At 54.9% G+C, this 27,951-nt stretch overlaps 1 protein-coding gene across 4 annotated transcripts; it reads right to left on the bottom strand.

Moving 5' to 3' along the window:
* Positions 1–75: 75 nt before the first annotated feature.
* AHCYL1 (adenosylhomocysteinase like 1) lies at positions 76–27,951 on the bottom strand. 4 transcript variants are annotated; one of them, XM_040085433.2, is made up of 17 exons: positions 27,752–27,949; positions 12,606–12,717; positions 12,108–12,251; positions 11,300–11,400; positions 10,292–10,394; positions 9,399–9,493; positions 8,513–8,619; positions 8,320–8,436; positions 8,114–8,177; positions 6,164–6,252; positions 5,663–5,733; positions 4,956–5,050; positions 4,781–4,879; positions 4,181–4,249; positions 2,993–3,071; positions 2,487–2,607; positions 76–1,932 (listed from the first exon to the last, which is right to left on the bottom strand). In XM_040085433.2, exons 1-17 carry the CDS (start codon positions 27,854–27,856, stop codon positions 1,926–1,928), a joined length of 1,578 nt encoding a protein of 525 aa, XP_039941367.1. In that variant the 5' UTR covers positions 27,857–27,949; the 3' UTR covers positions 76–1,925. The 4 variants fall into 4 exon arrangements, with proteins under 4 accessions (XP_039941367.1, XP_058279424.1, XP_039941369.1 ...); XM_058423441.1 differs by lacking the exon at positions 27,752–27,949 and adding an exon at positions 25,241–25,364; XM_040085435.2 differs by lacking the exon at positions 27,752–27,949 and adding an exon at positions 24,493–24,898.

The following is a 27,951-nucleotide window of genomic DNA, read 5'->3' as shown; positions in this document are numbered from 1 at the left end:
GGGAGATTCCAGCCCTGCCCTTGGGCTCGGAAACAACTCAAGGTCCCCAAATAAACCACCCACAACCAAAAGCAGTTCCTTTTTCCTAATAGTTTAATTAGACTTTAATGATTTATTGCTCAACTGCAAGGATTAATATTGCATTCATTAAAAATCATTCATATACAAAATAAACCTCTCGCTCCCGGCCCAACGCTGCCGCTGCCATCGCCCCTGGGCTCCCCCAACATGGCTTATCCAGACACGGAGCCCTTGCGCCGAGATTCCACCCGGGATGGGTGGGAACGGGGGGCCGGGACCCCCGGATGCGGGGGGCTCACAGGGAAGGGGGGATGCTCCCGCTCCTCCCCACAAACACCCATCCCAGCTCGCTAAGCCGTCCCCAGGGAGGTCTGGGGGATGGTGGAGGGGACGCAGGTGATCCCCGGGATCGGTGGCGGAGCGAGGCAGGTGATCCCCAAAAATCTATGGAGCGACCGTCCAGGAGGAGAGCAGGCAGGGTGGGAGAGAGGAACAGTCAGAGGACAGCGGGGAGGGGATGACAGGGGGATGAGCTCAGCAGCTCCCCAATCTCCTGGCCCCCCGAAGAGCTTTGCACCCCCAGACCTGCAAATTCCCTGGGAATGACCCCTGCGGGTGGATGGATCCCTGCAAAGGGGGGAAGGAGCAGCTCCATGAGCTGGGAGGTGCCAGCTGCTCCTTCCCCTCCCTTGGGTGGAGAAAGGAACAGGAGATCTGGGAAGGATAAAAAAAGCCAAGAGGAACCTCAGCGGGTTGGAAGGAGCTTCCAAGCTGGGAAAGGGAAACATTGGCTGGGAGGGCACGGAGGAGGCGATGGGAGCAGCTGGGACACGTGGAGAGAGGGCGAGGAAACAGCAACAGGGGGCAGAAGGGCCAGGCTGGGGTATGGGGAAGGCTCATCTCTGCATCCAGCTCAAAAAAAAAAATAGTGAAACACCCCCAAAACCCAGCCCAGACACCCTCAACACCACCCGGCACTTCCCAGTGGGAGATGGGAAGGCGGTCACGTCCTTTAAAGAGTGCTTCCTCTTTAAAACATCTCTGTAAGGATATCAGAAAGGAAAAGAGGAAGGAAAAAAAAAAAAAGAAAAAACAAATGGAAAAAAAATGTTTAAAACTCAATTAAGGTGCAGTTTGGCTAAAAAAAGCAAAAAAACCAACAAATTAAAAAAAAAAAAAACAACCAACCTAAGAGAGATGAGGATAATGCTGGGAAAGCGACCCCCATCCAGATTCAGATTAGCACCCTGAAACACTGAACTCCCCTGGACCCTGGTGGCCAGCAAACCCAGGCCAGTGGCCACCAAACCTGGGCCACCTCGGCGCAGGGACCTGGGCTGGGCTTGGGCACAGTCACCCCCTTTGCCAGGTGTCCTGCAGGCCACTCTGCTCCCAGGAAGCACCCGGAGCAGGGATCTAGCAGCTAAAACTGGGCTCTTTAAGGCAATTTAGAAGTTGCAGATAATCCACACAAAGAAATAGAAGATAAAGTAGAAGAGCATCTCCGGATCCGCAGGGAGCCCGGCTGAGACCGACGTGGGCTGGAAAGGTGGGAAAAAATACAAAATCAAAGCCAAAAGAAACCATTGCTGCAGGAATGAAGTGCCCTTGGCACAGCAGGAAAGGGAAAGCCCCTCCTGGAGCCAGGGCTGGGAATCAGCGGCTTCAGCCACATGAAAGCAAGAAGCAAATCCCAGATTGTCTGGCAAGATCAGACAGGGATGAGATCATGGAAAAGGGGGAGAAAATAAAACCTAGCCTTAAAATCACAGATAAAATGTAAAAACATGTTCTGGTGGTGGGGGAAAAAAAAAAAAAAAAGTAAACCAAAATAAAAATGATTTTTAAAAATAATCTCTCAAATGTTGCCTTGTGTGGTCTGGTCCTTCATGGAAATGGTCCCGTCAGTATCTAGGAGAGAAGGAAGGGACAGTGAGGGACATGGAAGGTGCTGCTGAGCCAGAGCAAGGGGATCCACACTGGGCTGGCAGGGACCTGGAAGCTTCTCTCATTCCACAGGAGGGACACCTTCCACTGTCCCAGGCTGCTCCAAGCCCTGTCCAGCCTGGCCTTGGACAATTCCAGGGATCCAGGGGCAGCCACAGCTTCTCTGGGCACCCTGTGCCAGGGCCTGACCACCCTCACAGGGAACAATTCCTTCCCAATATCCCATCCATCCCTGCCCTCTGGCGCTGGGAGCCATTCCCTGTGTCCTGTCACTCCAGGCCATTGTCCCAAGTCCCTGTCCAGTTCTCCTGGAGCCCCTCTAGGCACTGGAAGGGGCTCTGAGCTGTCTTGGAGCCTTCCAGCTCTGCCAGAGGGGCTCCAGCCCTCAAAGCATCTCCGTGGCCTCCTTTGGACACGCTCCAGCAGCTCCACATCCTTCTGCTGTTGGAGACCCTGGAGCTCGAGGCAGAACTCCAAACCAACGGGGAGCTGGGAGCTCCTGCCCCAGCAGTTCTCACCTGTAGTAGTTGGGTTTGAAAGGCCCGTTTTTGTTGAGTCCCAGGTATTTGGCCTGATCGTCCGTCAGCTCCGTCAGGTGGGCGTCGAACGATGGCAGGTGCAGACTGGCCACGTACTCATCTGGGAATGGGAACAGGGAAAAGGGGATCAGGGAAAATGGGATCCCTCACCACAGCCTGGGGAGGAGATGATTGGAAGGTCAGGCTGGGCAGCACCCCAGATTCACCATCACCCAAAGCAGAGCTGAACCTAAGCCTGGGCTGGATGTGCCCCTAAAGGCCCAAGGAGGGCATGGAAATCCTAGAGAAGGGAGGCTGCAGGATGTGGGATGCTTCCCGTGCTGCAGAACACTAGGGAAAATAAATCAAACAGCCCCCACATCACCGCCTCTGGTGGCTTCCCTGAACTCACTGTCCCTCTGGAAGCGTTTCCCAGCCCAGGTTTGAGTTCTCCTGACACTGCTGGCACACGGATTCCCCAGGGAAAAGTCAGTTCCTTCACTCACCCATCTTCTTCGGCAGCAGGTAAACGTCCTGCTTGTACCGGCCCTCGGGAGCGTTGTAGAGCTCAATCAGAGCCAGAGCCTGCGGAGAGCACAGGGATAAGCTGGGAACAGACAGGAACAGCCACCAGCTTGGGCAGCACAAAGCTCCCAAAGGCAGAGGAGGATCTGAGAGCTGGAGAGACAGTGCAGCCGTTTCCAACATGCCTTGAGGGAAAGGCTCCCACCCGGGTCCAGCCCTGTCTGGGAGTCCATAATCCCACTGGAGGGATCAGAGAGCCAGGATCAGATACCACCCAGCTTGTTTGCAGCATCTGGGCTCAACACCCCAGCAAAAAACAAGAGGATGGTTTAGGGTTAGCAGCTCTTCTCTTAAACCCCCCAGCTGCTGCAGCACGTGGAAATGGAGGGGCTGCCCTAAGAAACTGGCAGCATCCAAAAACCAGGGTCATTCCTTCAGGACAGATGAAACAGCATCCCCCAAGTGCTGGCTTCCACAGCTGGGAACCAAATCCAAAACACAGGCCTGCTCCCTGTCCACTTGGGCTGACAGGAGTGACGATACGGGAATTCCTCACTGTCAGTGTGGCTGTCCTTCCCCATGAGCACCAGTGCCACCAGACCCTTCTGTGCTCCCAGTGCCACCAGACCCTTCTGTGCTCCCAGTGCCACCAGACCCTTCTGTGCTCCCAGTGCCACCAGACTCTTCTGTGCTCCCAGTGCCATCAGTCCCCTGGGTGTTCCCAGTACCACCAGTCCCCTCAGTGTTCCCAGTGCCATCAGACCCTCCTGTGTTCCCAGTGCCACCAGCCCCCTCCATGTTCCCAGCCCAAAGCCTTGCTTTGAGGTAAGCTCAAACCTGTGCTAGGTGGGCTTAAACCTGTGCTGGGGAAGGTTAAACCCATGCTAGGGGGTCTCTAACCTGTCTTAGGAGGGCTCTAACCTGTCTGGGGGAAGCTTAAACCTCTCTTCCAGCCCAGCAGGATCTGTGCCATGAAACCACTCTTTTAAAAGCCCTCCCAAAACTTGCTGTACCCAAAACACTGGGTCCACGCCAGCAATAACTCCAGCCCAGACAAAATGGTATTTCTGGCAGTGGTGCCACCTCAAGGACCAATTCCAGCGTGTTCCCAGCTCCTTCCAAACCATCCCCACCCCGAGGCTCGTGCAGGGCCCCACCCATGTACGGACCTGCGTGGTGGCTGTGATGGAGAGAACGAAGGTGGGAACTGTGGAGCAGCTCAGGTTGAGCAGACGGCCCTGGGAGAAAGCAGGAGGAGTCAGCACAGAGCTGGACATGCTCCCAAATCCAAACCAAACTGAGTTTCCAGGTGGGATTCACCTCCACCCCCTCCCTGCACAGGGGACCAGGGGCACAGAGAACCGGAGCACAGCGACAGGGGCATTTCAAGTCTGCTCCAGTTTCCACCTTAACCCCTCATTTCAAGGCAGGGGAATGTTATGGACCTTAGAAAAGCCTGTCCCTCCTCCTGCCAGAACTGCTCCTGTGGGAAGAGGAACCACCCAGCACGTGGGAAACCCTGCACAGATGGGGTTTGCCTGAGTGGGATGAATCCCAGCTCAGAAGAACGGAGCCAGATGTCACCTCTGTGGCTGCATGTGGGATATGACACACCCGCCCTCAAGAAAAGGAAATAAAAAATAAATAAAACAAATTTAAAAAAACCCCTTTTTTTCAGCCCTGAAGCTCCTCCCAGCACTTTTCCACCTGGCTAAATCTGTGATTTCCTGATGGAGGCCCAAAGCACCACGGCCCAGCTCTCAACACACCTCAGCCAGCAGCACCACCCGCTTCCCGTCCGGCCAGATGACATGGTCCACTTGGGAACGGACCCGCTCCCAGGTCAGCTCCGGCGTCCGCAGGCTGGTCTGGAAGAGGAGGAGGGAGAGGCTGGAGCGAGGGCAGGAGGCGGCAGGCGGGCACGGCGCGGGGGCCGGCACTCACCACGTCAATCTCGGTGTTGGAGTGGCCCATGTTGCACACGATGCAGCTGTTCTTCATCCGGTCCAGGTGCTCCCTGGTCACCACGTTCTTGTTCCCTGCAGGCACAGAGGGCACAGCTGATCCCACAGCACTGGGAACACAAAACCCTCTGGTTTCTCCTTCCCTGGACTCGAGTCAGAGGAGCTCAGCTTGGGGCAATGTCAGATGAATTTCTCTGGGAGAGAAATTGAGCCCTTCTGGCTGTGACAGCACAGAACACGTGGGACAAGTGCTGTCATGGAATATCCTGAGCTGGAAGGGATCCACAAGGGTCATCGAGTCCAGCTCCTGGACCCTGCACAGCACACTCCCAACAATCCCACCCTGGGCCTGAGAGCATTGTCCAAACATCCCTTAAGCTCTGGCAGGACTGGGACAGTGACCATTCCCTGGGGAGCCTGTTCAGTGCCCAAATCTTTGATCTTTGCTCCCATGAATTAACCGGGCTCTAGGAGATCCCAAAATACCCTGAGAACATGTGGCCAAGATGTCCCTCTGCTCTGGGATTGTGGTCAAACAGCAAATCAGGGGGAAAAGCTCCTGGCAGAGCCCAGCTACTGTGGAAAATTAGGAGCACACAGCAATGAAATGTCCTCCATTCCCAGCTCCCTTGAGACCCCACTTGGGAATGATGCTCCTCAGCCTGCTCCAACCTTGTCTATCCCTACCTGTGCAGGTGATGACGACATCCACCTGACGGATTACCTCACTCAGCTTCACCACCCGAAATCCATCCATGCTGGCAAAAAAAAGGGAGTAGGGACCATGATGAGGAGGAGAAGCTTGTTCCTTCTCTGCCCCAGGCCATGAGGGATCTCAGCAGCTCCAAACTGCTCTGGCAGCAGCCCAGGCTCTCCTCTTCCCCTCCAGGGATACTGGTCCCTCAAGGGAGGGCTGTGCAACAGTTTGCATGTCCAACCCAGTCTTGGAAATGTTGGATGAGCCAGGAATGCATGGCACAGAGGTTTGAGCAGCCTCCCCAAACCAGCCAGTGAACCTTCTGCCTGGTACCCCATCCCTGAAAGCTGCCCAAGCCCTTCCCCATCACACCCCAACAAGGTGCACGCTCTCCAAAATGAGCCACACATCCTCCTGGCTTCACTCCAGTCTCTGACAGGCTTTGGAAGAGCAGGCAGACAGACGCTCCCACACAGATGGGAGCACCTTACCAGGCTTGGAGAGCGCAGATGGGGTCGATCTCCGTGACGTACACGATGGCTCCCAGGGCTTTGAGGGCAGCACAGCATCCCTTCCCGACCTGCCGAGGCGAAAGGATCACAGTGAGGCAGCACAGACACACCGGTGCTACAGCCCTGCCCTAAAGAGCACAAACCCATCCCAGGCTGGAAGATCCTCATCCCAGCCACCTGCCCAATGCCAGGGGCAGCTCAGGATGTACCTGCTGAGTGGCACAACTGCCACAAGCCCAGCTCCCCCTCCAAGGCCACCAGCTTCCCACTGGGAGAGGGGAGGATTAGAGACAGGATACTGCGAAGGAATTCTTCCCTGTGGGAGTGGTGAGGCCCTGGCACAAGTTGTACAGAGCAGCTGTGGCTGCCCCATCTGGAAACGTCCACAGCAGGAGCTTTCCCAACCCAATGCTCTCACAGCTTGTGCAGCCCCAGCACTGCAGGAGCCTTTCTCCAAGCAGGGATTAAAGACAGCCTAGAGGAGCACACACTGTCCCCTTGTCTTTAAGCTACAGGATCCTGCACTCCTCAGGGGGCAGATCCTCCACCCCATGCAGCCCACATCAGCACAGGGAGCACAGGGTTCCTGCAACAGCATCTCAGACTCGCTCCCTCTCCTCAGTGGAAAATTAAAACAAAGTCCAGCTCTCCACATCACCAACCCACACCAACACCTGGCTCCGCTGCATCGACTTCACTCAGCCCCATTTTGTGATCAGCAAGGTGCTGGACCAAAAACATTTCCAGAGAGACCCTCACTTATCACCCAGATCCAACCTCGGGTCTACTGAGCACATGCAGGCAGGACCAGCTGGGACTCAACTCACATCCAAAGGGGAAACCATTCGGGATAAACAGGCTGGGAGAGCTAAGGGTGCTCAGCCTAGAGGAGAGAAGGCTACATACAGCAAGACCTTAGAGTCCCTTCCAGAGCCGTAAGGGCTCCTGGAGAGCTGAAGAGAGACTGTGGACAAGGGATGGAGTGACAGGACAAAGGGGAATGGCTTCCACTGCCAGAGGATGGGGTTAGATGGGGGAGTGGGAAGGGATTCTTCCCTGTGAGGATGGTGAGGCACTGGAATGGACTTCACAGAAAAGGTGTGGCTTCCCAGCCCTGGAAGTGTTCAAGCTTGGATGGGGCTCGGAGCAACCTCCTCTAGTGGAAGGTGTCCCTGTCCATGGCAGGGGGTGGAACTGGATGAGCTTGAAGGTCCCTTCCAACCCAAATACGTTGGAAAACTGGGATTCTCTGACTTTCCTGTTGTGAAGGAGTCCAGTAAAGCTTGGGACAGACCCTGGAGACAACAACGCCCAGCACAACTCCTGCCTGGAGAATCAGGCACCCGCCCAGAGCGCTCAGTGAGAGCCAGGACAGTTTCTTGGTCAAGCAAAGCTGGGCTCCACTGCTGCCTAAATTAATTAGGGAGCAAATTCCTGCTGGGAAGAGCCTTTGCAGCTCCTGCCAGTCCCTGCCCAGTGCTGGAAGATAAACACCCACATGGACGCGCACAGATGGAGGGAAGGTGGCAGCTCCCAGCTCCAGCTCTTCCAGGGTAGAATCAGTTATAAGTTCATTATAGAATTTCCCTCTGCCAGAGTGTTATTCCCAGGGAGAAGCTGCCTGCCCCGCCCAGTGACAGCCAGGCTGGACGCTGAACCTGGGCCAGGGACAGCAGATGGGAGTACCCGTGGGTAGTTATAATTCAGGCCAGTGCTCCCAGCAACTGTCAGCTCTGCAGCCCAGTTCATTTGCAGCAAACTGGGAAATCTGATTCTTGATCTCCATCCTCCCAGCAGATTCCAGCAAGATTTCCCTGGTTATCGCTCACCAGGTTGGATCTACTCCTTAGAGCAAGGGTGAGTGGCCTCTGCACAGGGAATTGCAGGACGCTGAGCTTGGGGGAGGCCAGCACAGCTCACAGAACTCACCTCCCCATAACCACAAACCACCACTTGCTTCCCTCCAAACATCACATCCGTGGTCCTCTTCAGGCTGGGGGACAGAGAGAGACCCGTGTTGGGATCAGTCAAGCCCACACCCAGGTCAAAGCAGCAGAGGCTGACCTCTGCTTAAGAGCAGCCGGAGCCAAACCCACCCGTGTGGAAACGCCAGTGGGGAGAAGAGCTGGACTCACCCATCCAGGATGGATTCCCGGCAGCAGTACAGGTTATCAAACTTCTGCTTGGTGACGGAGTCATTCACGTTCATGGCTGGGACACAGAGCTTCCCAGCCTTGGAGAGCTGGTACAGCCTGGGAGAGGGCAGAGGCAGGTCAGAGCAGACAGCAGCAACTCCCTGAGATCGGTGGATGTGCCCAAAGCTCCCACCTGTGCACACCGGTCACGCTCTCCTCCACAATCCCTCGGATCTTCTTGAACACGCTGGGGTATTTCTTATAAACCCAATGGGTCAGGTCCCCACCATCATCCAGGATCTAGGCAAGAAAGAACAGGGAGCAGTCAAGCCTCCCACTGGGAAATGCACTGGTTGAGGACAGAATGGGGAAAATGATTTGGAGAAGCATCTGCAGGCACTGCTGGAGGGGCTGTTCAGGCAGAGGCCTGGGGGCCAGGACTCCCGGGTTCCCCATGGTGCCTGCAACTCGGGGTCTCCTCCAAAACACTGAGATTCCTTACCCCTGTGTGGAGCTGCTGGATCCTAACAGGATTTCCTGCCTCTGCTATTGCTCTGCAGCCTGGAAAGGTGACCGCAGGCAGCACTAACTAACTAGGCTGAGCTCAGGCTGCCACAACTTTCATGCCCTGAAAGCAAACGGGAGAGGAGAGGCTGTGGGAGGTGTCATGGCCCACAGACACACCACTGGTGACCACAGACCACGCACCAGGGGGGGACATCGGCTTTGACAAGGGAAAGGTCCCCACTATGAGCTCAGCTTTGGGAGGGAGAGGGCAGATGCCATCTGTGCCAATGGAGGAGTGGCTGGGGCAGCTCCTGCAGGGAGAAACGGGTCCCATCACTTGGCTTGTGGCAACTCCACCAGGAGCTGTGCCCTTGCCATTGGGATGTGCCAGCTCAGGACATCGTGTCTGCAGCTCCTGACATTCCCATGCCTGTTCCCAGCTCGTCTCCAGCTGCCATTCTCCAGGAGTCCCCCTTTAATGGGGGTCAGAGGCCCTTTCGAGGCTGGCAGGCTCCCAGGAACAGCGCCAGGGTGGAAGGGAGGAAGAGGAAGGGCTGGAGAAGGCTCCTCACCATGTTGGCCTGCCAGCCATCGACGTTAACACAGCGGTCAATGCACCACCAGAAATCATCCTCTGACTCCCCTTTCCAGGCAAACACAGCAACACCTGAAAGAACCGGAGCATCCTTGGAGAATGCAGGGCTCGGCAGAGCTCTCTCCTGCTTGGCCAACTCCACAAACACACGGACACAAGGGCCAAGGGGCCATGAGAGATCACATCACAGCCCACAAAGGATCAGACCTGTCCAGCCCTCCCTAGAAGATATTCCCCAAAAATATTAATTCCCTAAAACAGAAATAGGGAAAAAAAAAAAAAACAAACAAAACAAAACAAAGAAATAATAATAAATAAATAAGAAGAAAGCAATACTAACAATAAACAGTATAAAAATAAATAAAATAAACTAAAATATGGTTAAATATAAAATTTAAATAAATTTTATGGTTTTATCATTTTATATTTATTCCTATTTCTTTTATTCGTTTACGTTTTATATCTATTTTAGTTATATTCTATATAAAACATATTTATAAGCATTTTATATCTACACATGTATCAATACGCTTATATTGTATATTTTATGTTAATGTGCATATCTTTATACATACCTAGTAGAAAAGAGTTCTAAATATAAACTACAATTTTATAATATAAAAATTTATATTATTATATATACAATTTATATTGCCATTTACATTATTATATGTTAAATGGTTTAGTTTATATTATTATATATCATGTATGGCACATTGCATATTACATTAAATAATTAAAAATCGATAAACACAAACCGAAATATCTACAGATAAAATATGAAGTTCCCTAGAAGAGATTTCCCCCGGGATCGTGCCGGGGAGGCAGCAGGGGCTGCGGGGCTCGGGCCCGGCCGCGCTCAGCACTCACCGGCCTCTGCCAGCGCCGCCGCCACCTCGTTCTGCGTGGAGTAGATGTTGCAGGCAGACCAGCGGCACTGCGCCCCCAGGGCACACAGCGTCTCGATCAGCACCTGCGGGACAGCGTGGGCTGGTCAGGGGTGTCCGGGGTCTGGGGTGTCCCAGAGGGTCAGGGATGTCCGGGGTCAGGGCTAACCCAGGGGTCAGGGCTAACCCAGGGGTCAGGGGTGTCCCAGGGTCAGGGCTAACCCAGGGGTCAGGGGTGTCCTGGGGTCAGGGGTGTCCCAGAGGGTCAGGGGTGTCCCAGAGGGTCAGGGGTGTCCCAGAGGGTCAGGGATAACCCGGGGGTCAGGGATGTCCCAGAGGGTCAGGGGTGTCCCAGAGGGTCAGGGATAACCCGGGGGTCAGGGATGTCCCAGAGGGTCAGGGGTGTCCCAGAGGGTCAGGGATGTCCTGGGGTCAGGGATGTCCCAGAGGGTCAGGGATGTCCTGGGGTCAGGGGTGTCCCAGAGGGTCAGGGATGTCCCAGAGGGTCAGGGATGTCCCAGAGGGTCAGGGATAACCCGGGGGTCAGGGATAACCCGGGGGTCAGGGCTAACCCGGGGGTCAGGGATGTCCCAGAGGGTCAGGGATGTCCCAGAGGGTCAGGGATGTCCCAGAGGGTCAGGGATGTCCTGGGGTCAGGGATGTCCTGGGGTCAGGGATGTCCCAGAGGGTCAGGGATGTCCTGGGGTCAGGGATGTCCTGGGGTCAGGGATGTCCCAGAGGGTCAGGGATGTCCCAGAGGGTCAGGGATGCCCCTGCACAAGGGCAGGCCTCAGGCAGGAGCGATGGGCACAGGAACCAAATCTTGCCCCGGGGAAACGCCACCAACACAAACTTTCCAAATGCCACCAACACAAACTTTCCAAAACGCTTCCAGACCCTACTGAACTCCCACACTGAAGAGATAAAGAACTTTCTTCCCCAGGGAAAAGCTGATGCCCCACCCCAGCCCCCCCAAAAAGCAGCCACTCACCGCAGTCTGTGCTGTGATGTGGGTACAGCCCACGATTTTAGCTCCAGCCAAAGGCTTCTCCCCCTGGGCTCGTTTCCTGAGCGAAATCAGAGCAGACATGTCTGCAAAAGGAAGAGGGGTTTTAATGCTGGTTCAGTCCATGGGGTCACCTCTCTGCTGCAGTCCTCCCCTTTCAGGGCTTCCCAGGATACCTCCATCCCCAAAATTTCTGCTGTAGCTGTTACACAGGCAAGGAGAAAACTTCTGATCCCTGGCCTGGCAGGTCTGTGCAAAACGGGACCAAAACACCAGTGTCATTTGTCACTTGACCGAGGGACAAGGAGAGAGGGAAGGAGGGGTCTGGCACTGGCACTGCCTGGGGAAGGCTCCTAAGGACAGTCCCCAGCCCTGTGGCAGCAGGTGAAGCACCTGAACTTGAAACCAGAGCTGCCACAAACCAGAAGAGCTGCTCTAAATGTGCCTGCATTATCTTCCCCTTCTAAAAGGAAAGGAGAGTTACCCAACCACCCCACTGGAAATGGTCATTCAGCTTCCTACCACCCCCACAGGAACGCGGTGGGATTTTCAGCTTTCGTGTCTCTGAAGGTCTTACAAAACCCTCGTCCATCCAAAGCCAACAAAACATTAAACCCTGCAAGAGCTCTGCTCCTGCTAGAAAAGGGAAGTGGCACAGCATCAATGATTGCTAGCACCTCTTGCTCTTCCCTAACTGATCCAAGGCTGCAGCAGGAGTGGGAATCGCCACTCCTCAGCTCCTGGTCTCCAGAAGCTGCCCCAAGCCCCAGAAGCCCCACACTCCCCTCCGTACCTTGCTCAGCGATCTCAATCTCCCGGCGCCCAAACTCGGCCTGTTTGATGTTCTTCACGCAGAAATTGCTGCTGCCCTTGGAGTTGGTTTGCTGTTTCTCTCGTGGGGACACCTCATCATCAGAGCTGTCTGTGTACGAGGCAGCTAAACCAAAGGAGGAATCAGTGTTATGCCAGGCCTCATGAATCCAGAAACCCTTCAGGTTTCTGCTCTGTTCCCCTTTCCAGCCTTCACCCATGGCTCAAACTACCAATCTCCTAAGGAAAGACAACACCCTGAAGGAATTTTGCTCTCTTTCTCCCTGAAACAACCCAGAGGTAACAGGATTATCAACTGGCAATCAATGCCTGAGCTTTGGGAATGCCTGGAGTCATTCCCTCAGCATCCAAGTACAAACAGCAGCACAAATCCTGCCACAGGGTGTGAGCAGCACATTCACTGCAGCACCCACGCTGGGTTTGTGAGAGGAACACACGAGGACAAGGAGCTGGCACCTACCAGAGCTGTAGCTGTCGGTGGAAGACTGGGAGATGGAGCGGGACAGGGACCGGCGGCCCGTCTTGGTCGGGAATTTGGTGAACTCCTGCATGTCATCTGCAAACTGGATTTGCTGGGAGCAAAGGGAAGAAGTGCTGAATCAGGAGGTGATCCTTAGGGCATCATCCCCAAGCTACATGGACGCACAGATCCCTTCACTCCACAAAAATTAACATCACCAAATACAAGGCTACAGATGCCAAAAATTAAATCCCTTCCTCTACCTGAACAACTGCCACCAGGTTTTTGTCACCCTGCAGGTTTGACACAACACCTGAAGATAAAAAGAGCACCCTGAAACATCCCCTTTAACCCATACCCAGCTCCCTACGGCTCCTTTGGGAATCACACTCCTTGTACAACCCACATCCGATGTGGAGGCAGAGCCCCTGCTCCCCCAGCCCCTGCCCCAACAGATCCCAGCAGATTTCTGCCCAAAAATGCAGCAGTAAGAAAGCTGGGGTGGTCCCAGCAGATCCCTGATGCTTCCAGGCTCTTCCCCAGGAGCAGAGCATCCCACAGGTTAAAACACCACACATCCTTCCAAAACTGACACTAAAAGCACAGGAAAAACCCTCAGCAAGAGAGAACATTTCAACAAAAAGAAGTTGACATTGCATTGGCTTTCAGCCTCCTCTGCAGGACAAGATGTTTCCGTTGGAAGAGAACCCCCAAAACAGCTACTTCTCTTGGCCAGAGGCAGCTCAAGGCTCCAGCACCTTCCACCAGATCATTAAATTCAACAGTGTTGGGCCAAAAAGAGAGGAAAAATAACCCAAAACCGCTCAGTTGCTGCACTCACCCCGAGTGAGCAGCCAGCAAAGGCTTTATTGCTGCTCCTGCCAGGGAAAGGCGAGATGAAAGGGAATTAGGGAAAGCACCAGCAAATCCAGCCTGCAGCCCCTCCCTGCTGCCATGCAGGAGACCCTGACAAAGAACCCCAGCATGGCCCCTGTGCTCAGATCACGTCGCTGCAGGATTTAATTTTGCCATTTAACAGGGATGAGACGTCATGGCAGGGAGTGGGATTAACAAAGCAGTCCTGAGACCCAGGAGACCTCAAGAGGAGTCCTGGAGAAATCAAGATGATGGAGCAGCCCCAAGGAGGGGTTTCTGTGCCATAGCCAGCCCAAAAGGTCCCTGATAGCTTTGATGCAGGAAACAGCCTTTGGAGGGGAGAAGAATGAAACTATTTCGTTGAAATGATCGATTCCAGAAAGGAGGAATCTGCACAAGCTGCAGCTGGGGTGGCTGCAGCACCAGTACAGCTTTCTGGGCTGGAAAAAGCAACAATCCCACAGAATCCCAGCAGATGGGCCCAAACCAGCATGGTATTCCACTCAGGAAAGGACAAGGGGGCATGAAAGCCACGGCTGACTCCAAGGGTGGCCAGGAGGGATGATGTGGGACTCCAGCATCCCTTCCAAGAACTGACTGGCACGGATCTGATCCATCACCACACCCAGCCAAACATCCCAAGCATTCCTGTGGGTGCCGCTGCTGCAAGGTTTCCAGTCAGCTCCTCCATCCTGGACCCAGCACAGCCCAGTATCTGCTCCCTCAACCAGACCTCCCAGCAGACTCCAGCTGGATTCTGATTCTGCTCATCAATATCTTAGTTTGTATTAGTGGAAGGAATAGGAATATACATGGAGATAGAAGGTTTGGTTCGGCAATTGTTTGGGGTCATTTGGTGCAGAGGGAGGATTTGGAGGGCATCACAACCTCCATCCCCACGGGAGAGCAGAGGGAGGATGTGGAGGGCAGGATCCAGAGGGCACCACAACCTCCACCCCCACGGGAGAGCAGAGGGAGGATGTGGAGGGCAGGATCCAGAGGGCACCACAACCTTCATCCCCACAGGAGAGCAGAGGGAGGATGTGGAGGGCAGGATCCAGAGGGCACCACAACCTCCATCCCCACAGGAGAGCAGAGGGAGGATGTGGAGGAGACCACAACCCTCACCCCCATGGGAAATCAGAGGGAGGACCTGGAGGACACTGAAACCTCCATCCCAGGGAAGAGCAGAGGGAGGATCCAGAGGCCACCACAACCCCCATGCCCACAGGAAAGCTGGTTCCAGGGATAAGAAGGGCAGAAGCACTTCCAGGCAGGTACCAACATTGTGCTCCGGGTGTGTGGCAGGAGCTGGCAGGTTTCCCAACAAGGAATGATGTTACTGGAATTTGTTCAAGGTCTATTGCTTGGATCAATCTTCCCCACACAGCCTGGGACTGGCTTGTGCTAATTCCGTGCTGGTGTATTGCTCACAGGCACTTCCAAGGAAGAAAATATATCAGCAATTTCAGGACACAAGATTTCCATGCCTTCACATCAAGCTCTTCCTCTGGCAGCTCATCAAACCAGAGGGTATAAAAAACATTCCATAGAAAACAGCTGCTGGCATTAGATCAGCTTAAAGCGTTAGCTGAGGAATTTTCTGTATCTCAGGGAAAGGTTTCCAGGGAAGAGGTGACCCAGGAGGGAAAAAACATAAGACTCGATGCTCCAGCCCAGGGTGCAGGTCTGTCCTGGCTTGCAGCCTCCAGGATGTGTGAGCTCCAGGACAGGGCAATTCCCTTCAGGCAAATGCTCCCTGGATGGAGCAAAGCTCCTTTGGGATGCAGTGGAAAAGAGAGGATGGGACAGAGGGATGCTGCACTGCCCAGTCCCACAACATCCCACACCACAACCCACCCCCCTTCGGGCTCCAGCTGTGAGTGCTGAGCCAGCTCTGAGGCACAACCCCAGCCTCCAAGAGAAACAGCAGCTCTAGAAACACGGGAAGAAGGGCGCTGAATCCAAGGGGAGAGAAAAAGCAAGTGCTAAACAAACCAAGTGCTGAATTACCCCCAGTAATCCCTACCGTGGCTTTACCAGGGCTCAGCTGAACTCCCCAGCTTAGCAAAATCTGCCCTGGCTAAAATTATCATCAAACGCCGCCAACAGCACCCGAATCCAAGGAACCATCCGAACATGCAACCCCCGTGAGCCCGGGAAATTACCGCTGTGTCCGGCAGCGCGAGGCGGGAGCCGAGGGAGGTCGGACAAGGCACTGGAGCAGAGGTGCGTGACCAGTGCCCTCCACGTGCCAGGCGCTCGAGCTGCATTAAGGAGACAGAGAAAATCTCCTAATCCCTGTGCCTGTCATGGGAATTGGAATGAACGGCATTCCCGGCCGGGGGCTGCGGGTCAGCGCCGTGGCTGAGCGGGATGGGGGCAGCCCAGCTCCCAGGGCCACGGGCACCAATCGCATCCCAAACTTCGTCCTGCTGGAAGCCGCTTTTCCAACCGGGTGGAGCATAAGGGTTTAAGAGCAAGGAAAATATTTTTTCATCCCAAAAATCCGTGATCGAGGAGGGAAAACAAGACAGCACCCATTTCCCTGCACAGGAATGAAGCCAGGGGTTTTCAGCATCGTTGCACTGGAAAAGGAGGAGATGGGGCTGGAGACCTAAGGCGCCAAATGAGCAGCTCCTCACTTGGAACAGCAGGGATCCGGGGATATGATCTGCAGGAAAACAGCAGGATCCACCATCTTCTGCCAAGTTCGTCCAGAGCATCGCCGGGCACTGCCTGCTCCTGGTGACACCAGGCAAGCCAGGAGGGCATTTCCTCCCTTTGGGTAATCCACTGCCACTGTGCCCGTTCCCAGACAGATCTGACATTCCCCAACAGCAGCCACTCCCGTTCAGCTCGAACCACCCTTTCCAGGGCTAGCGCTGGAGCTGAGGGAGCACTGTCCACCCTATTCGGCCGCACTGCCCAGAGCATCCCAAAGCACCAGGAAGCTGGAAGACCAGCCTGAACAAGTTTCTCTCCAGGTTACAAGGATAAATCCAGTGAGAACACTGGCGGGGCAGAGCCAAACCCAGCAGCTCAAGTGTCTTCAGCACACACAGCCTCATTTGTTTAATTATTGCGACACAAGGAGGGCAAACAGATTGCAGGTCTGGATTGGTACCATCTCACCAAACTGGCAGCTCATGACTGCAGGGTGTGCCATCCTCCACGGCTGATCCCAAGCATTCTCCAGTGGTCAGCCAGGAGAGCAGTTTTTGGAGCTGACAGAGTCAGAAAATTCCACTCCCTGTCTCCAGGGAGTTGTAAATGGGGGCTGGATTTACCCCAGGCACAGATGAGCCCAGCATGTCCCCCTCACACAGGATAATCCCAGTTTTCATTTTAACACTTCTTCCATTCCCAGAACAGCTCCAGAGAGGTCGCTTAAGCTCCTTTGTTGTGCTACACATCCCTGCTTGCATCCCATGCAGCCTCAGGGAAGAGCGGGAGCAGGTTGTGGAAGGAACAGAGATTTTGGAAAGCATCCACCAACTCACAGCTGACATGGCTCATCAATGCACATGCTCCACAGGGGAAAGAACACGGGCTGGGAAGCAGCTCCAGGCTCTATTCCTAGCACCCCCAGGTTTGCTTCAGCAATCCTTTTTTTACCATTATTATTTATTATTAGGGACAACGTGAGCATTAGGCACACACGCAGCCATGGGAGAAGCGTCCTCCCAGCCACTTCTGTCCTGGATAAGTGGAGGGGGGACAGGAGCAGGCTCCACACATCACCCAAGATAAGCACGAAGCAATGAACCATCTAAAACGCTCCAGACTCCCGAGTCTGACATCCATGGATGTGAGGACACAGCACAGTTTCCCAGGGAGGAACAGCAAAATGGGAGGAGAGCACATTCCTACAGCCACACAACCACCTCTAAAGCAGAAGAGTCTCTGTAACGCACTTCTGTCCTCCCAGGAAAAAGCCTGGAAGGATCCAGAGTCCTGGGACCTTTCCTTTGGCTGCAGAAAACCAGCAGCAGGGATCAGGACTATTCAGTATGGCCCGTTCCCCTTATTTAATGTGTTCCCCCAAACAAAAACTCCCTGACAGAGGCTGGGAGGGCACTGCTGGATGCCTGCGCTGCCAAGGCAGCCCTGACATGATCTGTCTTTTCAGTTCATCATTTCGTTGTTGTTCCTGGAAATTCAGCCAGACAAGGAATGTTTTACAGCTCAAACCAGCATCGTCCTCCTCACCAGCCCCTGCTCCCACACGAGACAGGAGCAGGGCTGGGTTTTGCCCACCTGGAGATGGGCACCTTCAGGTTTCAGTCTCCAAGGATTCCTTATCTGCAGAAGGACAGAGAGCTGCTGGGTTTTGCTGAGGGGAAGCTGGGTTGGGCATTTCTAAAGGACGAGTTGTTTTAATCCACTGATTTGCAAAAGCGACTCATGGCAGCATCCAGGGACGGCAGAGGCAGCCCAGGGCATGAGGCCCTTCAGCTTCAGCAGCAGAGGGGAAAAAAGTCAGATAACCAGTGTTCTTCATTCCAGGTCAAAAAGAAGAGAGGAGCAGCTTTGCTTGAGCCACCACCTCAGGGAAGGGATAGAACTCTTCCATGCTGTTTTCACAGCCACACAGATCCCAGACAAGATCCCGAGCTTCCTGACCAGAGAAAAGAGCTATTGCTGAGACCTGAGACCATCTCAAACCCGCTTGCTGCAGGTTCCCAGTGCTCCCAGCGTGTGTCCCTGTGCTGGCCCCTGGAGCTGGCCCCACTCCCACTGTGGCCATGCCAGGGTGCTGGGTTTGTTTAGAGGACTTGGCTGCTCTGTCCTCAGGGCCCCTCTGCTCCGCTTCCAGGCTGGAAGAGCCAGCCCCTGTTCCCACAGGACAGTGTCTAGACATGAGGGGACACACAGGGGGACACAGCTCCTGCTCCACAATCCAACAGGACACGGATTTTTGCAGTGGGAATCAGCAAGACAGACAGGGATGGTTTTAGGGTTCTTTTTGTGTGAGGTTACCCAGCCCGGAAGGGTATTTCTGATCACAGCACTCCTTAAGGATGGAAGGAAAGGAAAAACAAGGTACTCAGAAAAGAGGGATGGGACATCAGGACCAGCAAGACTCCCACCCTGACAACTCACCATCCTCATCCCCAAACCACTGGGGAGGGGAGGGTTTGGTTCTGTGGCTCAAACCATCCCATTTTCCCACCTCCAAGCTCTGGTCATGCATGCCAGCACAAACTTGGATGGCAAAGGGCTGCACAAATTGACATGAGACTACGGCCAAGTCCATGGAAGAACCACCAGCTTCCAACTTCAAATCCTCCCAGCAGCAAATGAATCCCCAGCCAGAGCCCATGGCCAGGTGAAGGTGGGGGATTTTCCCCAGCAGTGCCCATCCCCATCCCCAGGGATGCTGCAGGAGAGCTGCTCAGCAAGCATCTCCTGGTCCTGCACAGCCAGAGCACCAAGGGCTCTGTGAGAGCTGGAAGTGGAACAACCCTCAGGAAAAAGGACCTGCTTCTGCTCCAGGTGTGGCCTTTGCAAGAGGAGAACCTTCTCCTGGTGGTTCCCCAAACTTTTAGAAGGAACCCCAAGTGCTCCATTCAGACATCGCAGCCGGAAGAGCTTCCCGAGGGTGCTGCTCTGTGGATGGAAGCACAGCCGTGTGGAATTTGGTGCTCCTGGATCTGTACCTCTCACTCCCAGAGGGCTCACAGGGCAGGCTGTTCTCCCTAGAGGCACAGACCTGCCTGGCACTCTCCCTGCCAACTCCCCGAGCAGGAATCCCAGCCAAATCTCTGCCTGGAAACCTTTACACCATTCCCAGTAAAGAAATAAAAGGGCACTGAGGTTGTGGCAAAGCAAACCAGCCAAGCCCTGATCCCAACCTCCATCCTCCACTGCCAGGGAAAGGCTGGTTGGGTAAACCACCGAGGAAAAAAAACAAAACCAAACAAACCAAGTTTCTCTGAGTCCAAGAGGAGAATTAAGAATTTCCACATGAATCCCAAAACTTGACAGAGAAAAAAAAAAAAAAACACCAGGAAAGAATGAGATCTCTTCCAAAGGTTAACAGGCTGGAAATCACCACAAGATTCCAGTCATGATGGGAATCACTGTAAATGCCAGTTAAAGGAAAAATAAACAGGAGGAGGGATTCAATAAAAGAAATGTGATTTTTGAGTGTTAAAGAGTAACTGAGGATAAATCCTGCCTCATAAACACCTGGAGGTCAAAGGTGTGCTCCAGCAGGAGCAGAGGGAAAACTCCCCACCAGCAGATAAGGAGACACCTAGTCCTTGGCCTGCAGGAAACGAGGCAAAGTCTTGGGCCCTCCTCTCTGATGGAGCGGGATATCTCCTGAAACACAGAGGGATATCTCCTTCCTGACAGGAACAGCAAAAGTCCAATGTCTGGGATCCTTAAGGGCAGTGAACTCCAGCCATGTCTCCACATGGGCCAGGTTAACCCCATAATCCCCATGAACCAGAAAACAGCAACTGATCTAAAGCCATCCCGGATTTCTCACCTCAGGATTCATCCCCAGTGCCCACCCAGCCTATGGCCCAGCACGAGTTTGGGCTGTAGGAAAATCAGCATTAATTGGAGTTACCACACTGCAAGAACTGCACGGGCAAGACAAGGTCATGTCCTTGCAAGGACAAGGGGAATGGCTTCCCACTGCCAGAGGGCAGGGATGGATGGGATACTGGGAAAGAATCCTCCCCTGTCAGGGTGGGCAGGCCCTGGCACAGGGTGCCCACAGCAGCTGTGGCTGCCCCTGGATCCGTGGCAGTGCCCAAGGCCAGGTTAGAGGAGGACTGGGAGCCACGGCAGAGGGAGGAACTGGGTGAGCTTTAAGGACCCTTCCAACCCCAACCATTCCCCTATTCCAGGACTGTGGGTGAAATCACTCCCAGCAGCTTATGGGGCGATCCAAGGACTGCCGGCCTCCAACGGGCCAGCTGGCAGAGCTGGAAGCCCATGGAAATGTGTTTGTGTGTCAGAGCTGAAAGGGAATCAGCTTTAATTAGCATCAATTTTTAAACTAATTAGAAAATGCCTCTCCAAGCACAGTTGTATGAGACCAAGGGAACACTTGGAAGCACTGTCAAACGGCTCGTTCAGAAACACCTCATGGTCTGAAGGGAGGGTTCACCACAAAAAACCCAACCAAAGAGAGAAGCCCAAACTTCTGCTCCATAATCCTATAGCAGCCCCTGTGTTTTGGGGGAGGAATCACTCCCCTTGGCACTCTGGGCGCCCCACCGGCCTCCTCTTCTCACCCCAGACTGCCTTGGAGAATCACAGCATCCCAAGACTTCTACCTGTCCTTCAAAAATCCAAACCAGCAAATCCCACTGAGGAGAGGCTCCAGCTACTCTCAGGTACCCTTAGCTGATCCTCCATCCCTGTGTCACGGCTTTAAGGGAAAACACCCCGCAGGATCAGCATGGAAACAGAAGCAGCCTGTTCTGGAAAACCGGAAATCCATCCGCCCCCTGCCCTGACTCCCAAAGCCTCTCACAGTGCTACTTCCACTAGAGCTGCCCATCCCTCTTTTACTAATAGACTACTTTCAACCCTGGGAATTACTTGGATTTTGACACATGTGGTGAGAGGCAAAGCAGGAGAAACTTTAGGCTTCAGCATGGGCTTCTCCCTGCTCAGGAGTCTGAGGGATCACCACCAGGATGGACAAACATCACCCTCCTGGATACTGATTCATGTCAGAGCAAGGGCAACCTTTTCCTGCTAGCAGGGCTGATTCCATGAAGCCCCTTTCTTTTAAAGGAGGCAGGAGGGATGAAAGCGATTTCCTCATGGAGATGGGACGCTCACTGAATATTTGGAGAAGGGGTTAGTTAATGTAGGAGACACTGTGCTGCCTGCAAGGTGCTGAAAGCTCCAAGGTCAACAGGGATCAGCCAGATGTTCTCGCTCCAAAACATGCCCAGGTTGGATGCAAAACTCTCCCCACAGTGCAGGAATGTGTGAAATCTGGGGCTCCCTGTTGGGAGGCAAAAGGAGGAGAGGCAGAAAACAGCAGACACAGAACCTCACCCTCATCTGGAAGGAGGATACTAAAACATGAATTTCAGGAAGGCAAAGCCCCAAGGAGCCTCCTTTTCCAGGCTGCCCATTTCTCCTCACTGCAAAAGGCCAGACGGAGTGATCCCCTCCACCCACAGCACATAGATAAACCAGGCTCCAGCAGCCCCCACCCAAATCCTGGCTCCTGAACGCAGGCAGCTCCTCAGGCAGGCAGGAACAGGTGCTGCCAGCCAGCTCCAGGTCTGTGGGGGCAGCCAAGGGGAAGCTGCACCCAACTCCGAGGGCTGCGGGAGCCTCACCCGAATTACAATGGAGCCTGTTCAAGGAGCTGGAACATCATGTCCTCGGCCACCTCAGTCCTTTGGCTGTCACCAACCTGAAGTAAACAGATTCTGCAGCAGCAATAAGCTCGTTACCAAGGCCACCGTATTGATCCCAAAGTGTAATTAAAATTCACAGTTCAAGCAGCCCAACTCAACGGGGCAACGGGGGCAGCTCCGAAAGGCAGGACTGGCCTCAGCTTCCACATCCCGCTTTCCCAGAGGCACAGAAGCCATGGGGGGAGATCAGCTGCCAAAAAAACAGCCCGAATTCTTCCCTGTGACACTGGGGAGGACTTGGCACAGGGGGCCCAGAGATGCTGTGGCTGCCCCATCCCTGGAAGTGTCCAAGGCCAGGTTGGACAGGGCTTGGAGCACCCTGGGATAGTGGAAGGTGTCCCTGCCCACGGCAGGGAGTGGAACTGGGTGATCTTTAAGGTCCCTTCCAACCAAACCATTTCCAAACTAGAGCAGCTTTTTCTTTGGACCTTCGGGGCATCAACCAAGGTGTCCCAGAGCACCCATTCCCAAGGGTTAACCATGCCAGGGAAGCCTGCTGGGATGATGTGGGCAGAGAGGGATGGTGCAGAGTGGATTCCAGCACTGCCCAGGGTGCCCAAGCCCTTGGAATTATCCAGTTCCCTGGGAGGGGGCTCCACACAACCTGCTGAGGTGGCACCATGATGCTCCTCCTTGGTGGGGCTCCCTGACCCTTCTCCCAGCCCCTTACAGATCCAATCCCTGCTTTCACTGAGTCTTGCTCTGGGAGAAGTTCTGGCACAAAGTCCTTTGCACTGTGGGCTCTCAGGGCCACCAGCAGGTCCCAGGACAGTCACCTGAAATGTCACCACCGTGTGCTGAGTGAAGGTGAGCCAGAGGGCCCAGATAAGCAGCTCTGATCAAAGGGCTCAGCAGGAAACATAACGAGCCCTCTGCAAATGCGATCGTCACACGCAGGAAACTCCAGGTGATAAAACACAGCCAGGCACAATCAAATCCCTCAGACTCAGTGCTGAAGTCTCACACATTTCCTGCTCCAAAATCTGGGATGAGGCACTCACCATCTCCTCAGAGGAACAACACAGACAGGATCCTCACTTGCAAAGGACTAACTCCGACCTGACCTTGAAAACCCAATTTCCAGAGCAAAATACCCCAGCCTCAACATCTAGCAGGGAGCACAGGAACCCACTCCAACATTTGCACAGGCTGGAAAGCACGGAGAAAACTGTTCCCAAAGAAAGTATTGTGGTAGGCTGATCCCCAGAAGATAACCCGGCATTCTGGAGAAGGTCAAAACAAAACACTGTGCTCCTGCCTCCAGCACTCTTCCCACGCTCCAGACGTGGCTGCTCACGTGCGAAGGGGGCTCCCAGGATGGGTGGTCTCCACCCCCACACCATCAAAAGATGACAAGAGGGGCTTCTGAAGACTGGAAAGGATGAATATCCAACTCTTCTCGCATCTCCAAAGGATTGACATAAGAGTGGAAACCCAGCCTCTTTCAGGGATAAAGGAGGAAAAGGGGTAAGCAAAAGCCACAGGCTCTGGCACATCATTCTGAAGACAGTTTGTGCCCATCAAACCCCCAAAATCTCCTTTCTTCCCTCTCTCTGGTTCAATAATTCAATAAAGGGTCTTCTGACTTTGCCCAGTGCCAGGGCACTGGGACAAGCCTCCCCTCTGGACATCAGGGACACCCTCCAAAACACCAAAACAACGGGATGGTCCCAAGAGCAACTTGGAAAAAGATCAGGAATCCATCATTTAACACAGCACCAGGAGTGAAGCGGCTGTCCCCCAAGCCCCAGTAATTCATCTCCACTCCAAACCCCCCCTGTGCTTTTCTTCCCCCTTTATTAGGGTCTCCCTGCACCACAGGGAAGGTCAGACTCATCTCAGGACATCCATACAGAGGATGATGAGCTGTTCAACTCATCCCAGCCCACCTCCTTATGAGAAGGAAAAACTGCCGTGACAGAGCAAGGAACCAAAGAAGTGAAGATCAGGGCAAAGGAACGAGGAGAGCCAGGTGCGCAGTGCCTGCAGAACAGCGGGACAGGAGACGGTAGCCATGGCCCCAGACAGGCTCACAAAGGCACAGAGGATTTATGAGCAGCCGCTCTAAGGAATTAAATTAAAGGGACAGGAAAAACGAATGGCTACAGGAGCTCTGTCAGGAGAAACAAGGGCAGCCTCGTCCCCCTGACAGCCCGAAGGACAAGGCAGTGTATTAGCACCTGGCCTGGCAGAGCTGCAGGGACCTGGGATAAGTCAGGACAGCAAAGTGGGGCAGGAACAGGTCTTTGGGAACAGGCTGTGCAGGGCAGGGATGCAGCCAGCTGCAGCAAGGTCAGCGGTCCGCAGGCCACTGCAGACAGCAATAGCAGGAATGATGATCTAGAGAGGACGCCCGGCCCCCCCCAGGGGCCAGCAGCTCCCCACAGGCTCCATCCCCCTCTCCCCAGCTTTTCCCTGCTCCATCTCTGCCACCCCCACACCAGCAGCACCCGGCTCGCTGCCACTGCAAAGCTGCAGCGCCGTGCATTAGCATTCCTTGCCACAGCCTGCGCGGGATCCCACCGGAGCCGGCATCCGCAGGGGCACAGCACCGCCCCAGCGCACCCACACCCGCCCCAGGGGCACGGAGCCGCCCCCCAGCTCACCTCCCCAGAACCAAACCGGCGGCTTCAGCCCATCTCAGAGCCCAGGAACACTGCAGGAGAAGGATCTGGCCGCGGTGTCCATCCGTGTGCCAGCACCCAGGCGTGGAGGAGCCCAGCAGACAGTGATGCCAGCAGGACAAGGACACGGCGGGGTGAGGTGACAGACGGGGACAGCACGTGCCAAGCCCCCTGCCCTGCCGCAAGCACGGCGCTGCTCGCCCTGTCCTTCCCACTCAGGGCACCCCCAGCTCGGCTCGCCTGGGAGTTTAAGGCTCCACCGACTGGCTGACGTGGATTGGGAAAGCGCCTGCTGCCAAGGGCACCTGCAGTCTCCAGGGAGGCAGGAGAGCAGATGCCCAGACGCAGCAGTGATGGCACACAAGGATCTGGAGGAGCACAACCTGCCCTTGAGCTCTCCCATCCATGTTCACTAAACCTGGGCAAGCCACCAGCCTCAGCATTCCCAAGCTTCCCCAGCAACACCACAGCAGTGGCTGGAGAAGGTGCAAAACTCAGCATCGCTCACCTCTGCACAACGCTCCTGGCCAAAGAACCACCTTGCTCAGACCAAACTGGGGTCATTATGCTGACAGACAAATCCCCACGAACTGCAGTGAAAAGGGAGCTCTGGGAGAGACAGGAAATTCCAGCTCTTGGGGGAAAGCATCCCCATTCCTCCTTTCACCTCCACTGAATCAGCTCCTACTGCAGCCTGGGGCTGATCTTATTTAATCTCTTAATCTCTTACCTCCTGCTGGTTTCACTTTTTCACCTTAAACAAGTCCCTGACAAGAGAAACCAGCAATGCCAGGGGCTGACTCCCAGCTCCAGGTGACCCCAACAAGGAGGCACCAACTCCTCAACTTCCAGTTGCTTCCAAAATGCTCCTGCAGGTCCTGGGCTGGATGCTGGTGGCTCACACTGGCACTTTCCCCAAGCTCCAGCACAAGTTAAGGCTCCTCTGAAAAGCCATTCACAGAGAGAGACGGAGCATGCACCGAGCCTGGCCACGTTCCCACCCTCCCCATCTCCAAACTCCTCACACAAACTGCATCAGCAAAGTTCAAGGAGCCCAAAAACCCAGCAGGGACATGCTTCAGCAGCACAGCATGATCCTGCCCACCTCCATGCTGACAAGTCATTTCTCTCCACCATGTCTGCTGGCTTCTGACCATGCCAGGAGCTCCAGGGCAGCCGGCACAAAAGTCACTTCGACTTGCAGGGAATCAGAAGGGCGTTTTAATGGCTTAATTGCAATCTTGTTCTGAGGCATCAGAGCTGGGGGCACTCAACAGCTTATCTCAGAAGAGCAATTCTCCCTTCTTTGGTCTTTCATCCTCCTGCCAAGGCCTCTGCCATTCCCCAGCACTATTTGCAGGAACTAGCCAGGCAAGGAAAACAGGAGCCTGGAGCAATTTGTTCCCTGAGCTCAGCTCAGCGAGCTCCCATCTCTGATGTTATCAGCCTCAAATGTCGTGCGTCGCTCTGGGCACCTTCAATATCCTCACCCAGCCAGGAAGGGCTGCAGCAGCCACTGAGTCCAACCAAGGCTCCTCAAGCTGCACAACCAGCCATGTCTGCAGCAGAAAATTCTGGGGATACAACATCTCGTCCCTCTGAGAGGCTGGCAAACTTGCCTCTACGGATGCTCAACGGATTTCTTTTTACCACAGGTATTTTGGTTCCATGGGACGCTCTGGAATTAGCAGTCTGCTGTCCCCTTGGAGCAGTCGGCTGCAGCCTGGTGCTGTTCGCTCTGACAGAGATGATGGTTATGAAAAGGTAAAAACAATCCCTGAGTTAGAGCTGTGCTGAGCCACTGCTGGAAGAGGCAGATACCAGCCCCACATTCCTCTGCTCCTTCCTCCAGGCTATGTCCACAGCCCAGACAAACAGGGCCAAGTGTCCAATCCCGCTCCCTGGGAGAGAAGACGCCTCAAATCCAGCTGACCTCCGCCAAGGGTCAGACGCTCCCCAATCCCACCCATGGCCAGAGCAGGCAGGAGAGATTCCCCCAGAGAATGAGGACGTTCCCATTCTCTGTGACTGCTCTGCCTTTGCATCCACCGCTTCCAGGCGGCTGCAGCCCCAAGAGGAACACAATGTTCAGCTGCACAGATCTGTGCACTGCTTGGAACATGGATCAGCCTCCCTGACAGGACTGAAATTTCAGTACTGAGCCCAGAGCACGGGGCCAGTTCCCCTGGTCACTGGTGTGCTGCACCCTGCTACAGTGGCAAGACCAGCGCTCACCCACCTTTGGTGCCATGTGAGCACCCCACACGGTTGTGGGAGCAGCACTGGAAGATCTCAGAGCTCCTCTGAGGCCTTCAAGGATGGAGGGGTACTGAGTGACTCGGCAGCCTGTTCCCGAGCCCAAATGTGCTCCCACCCACATGTCCAACAGAACTCCTGTCCCCAAAATACTCAACACTCTGAAATCTCTCGGCCACCCTTCTGAGTGACTCACAGCTGGATTCCAGGTTGTTGTTTCTGGCTCTTCCCATGTAACAGGTCCCCCCTGCTTTGCCCCCACCACAAAGGCTTGTCACCCCACAGTCCCACACAAGAGCCCCACCCTACCTGTCCCCTTCCTGGGGTCACCCTGTCCCCCTGAGCTCCTATGCCACAGCCAAGGCACCTACTCTGGCCCCAGCCCCCAGAACCTGCCCTGCACCTACCGGTCCTCCCCTCATCTCCATGCGGGCCAGGGCTGTACCCCGGTACAGACCCCTCTCTCCCCAGTATCCAAGCCCTTCCCTCCCACCCCAAACCGGGCCAGCAGCCCCCTGGCTCATCCTGCCACCCCAGGCTGGCCCAGGCCCCTCGCCGGTACCCATCTCCCTTCCCAGCTACCAGTAACAAGCCCCGCTTCCCCGTTACCGCCGAACTGGATCAGTCCCAGCTTTCCCAGAACAAATCCCCACCTGTGGGGCTGCTCTTCCCAGAGCCGGGTCACGGTGTTCCCCCTCCACACCGAGGGCTTCTCCCCCAAGCCGAGGGCTGCTCCCCGCCCCGAACCGAGGCTGCATCCCCCACTCCAACCGGGGCTGGTGCGCCCGACCAGGGGCTACTCCCGCCCCCAGACCGGGGGCAACCGGGAGCTGCTCCCCCTGAACCACGGGCTGCTCGCCCCACAGCCGGAAGGATTCCCTCTGTGCCCCCGCAGAACACTGCTCCTGCCCCGCCACCGGGGGCTGCTCCCCCGAACCAGGATCTGATGCCCCGCACCGAGCGGGTCCCCCGCCGGCCCCGCTACCTTCTTGGGGGCCTTGGTGACGGTGGCCATGAAGGAATATTTCTCGGCGTCCTCCACCTCCTTGGCCTGCTTCTCCTCGCCGCCGGCGGGCTCCGGCACCGACATCCTGATGCGGCGGGGAACGCGGGGCGGGCCGCGGCCGCCGGCGGGACCAAACGGGACACGGTCCGGCGGTGCGGACAGGGGTGAACACTCCGGGC

Source organism: Hirundo rustica, chromosome 24, assembly GCF_015227805.2.
Source record: "Hirundo rustica isolate bHirRus1 chromosome 24, bHirRus1.pri.v3, whole genome shotgun sequence".
In the NCBI taxonomy this organism is placed as follows: domain Eukaryota; kingdom Metazoa; phylum Chordata; class Aves; order Passeriformes; family Hirundinidae; genus Hirundo; species Hirundo rustica.
This window is presented reverse-complemented; position numbering and strand designations above follow the sequence as displayed.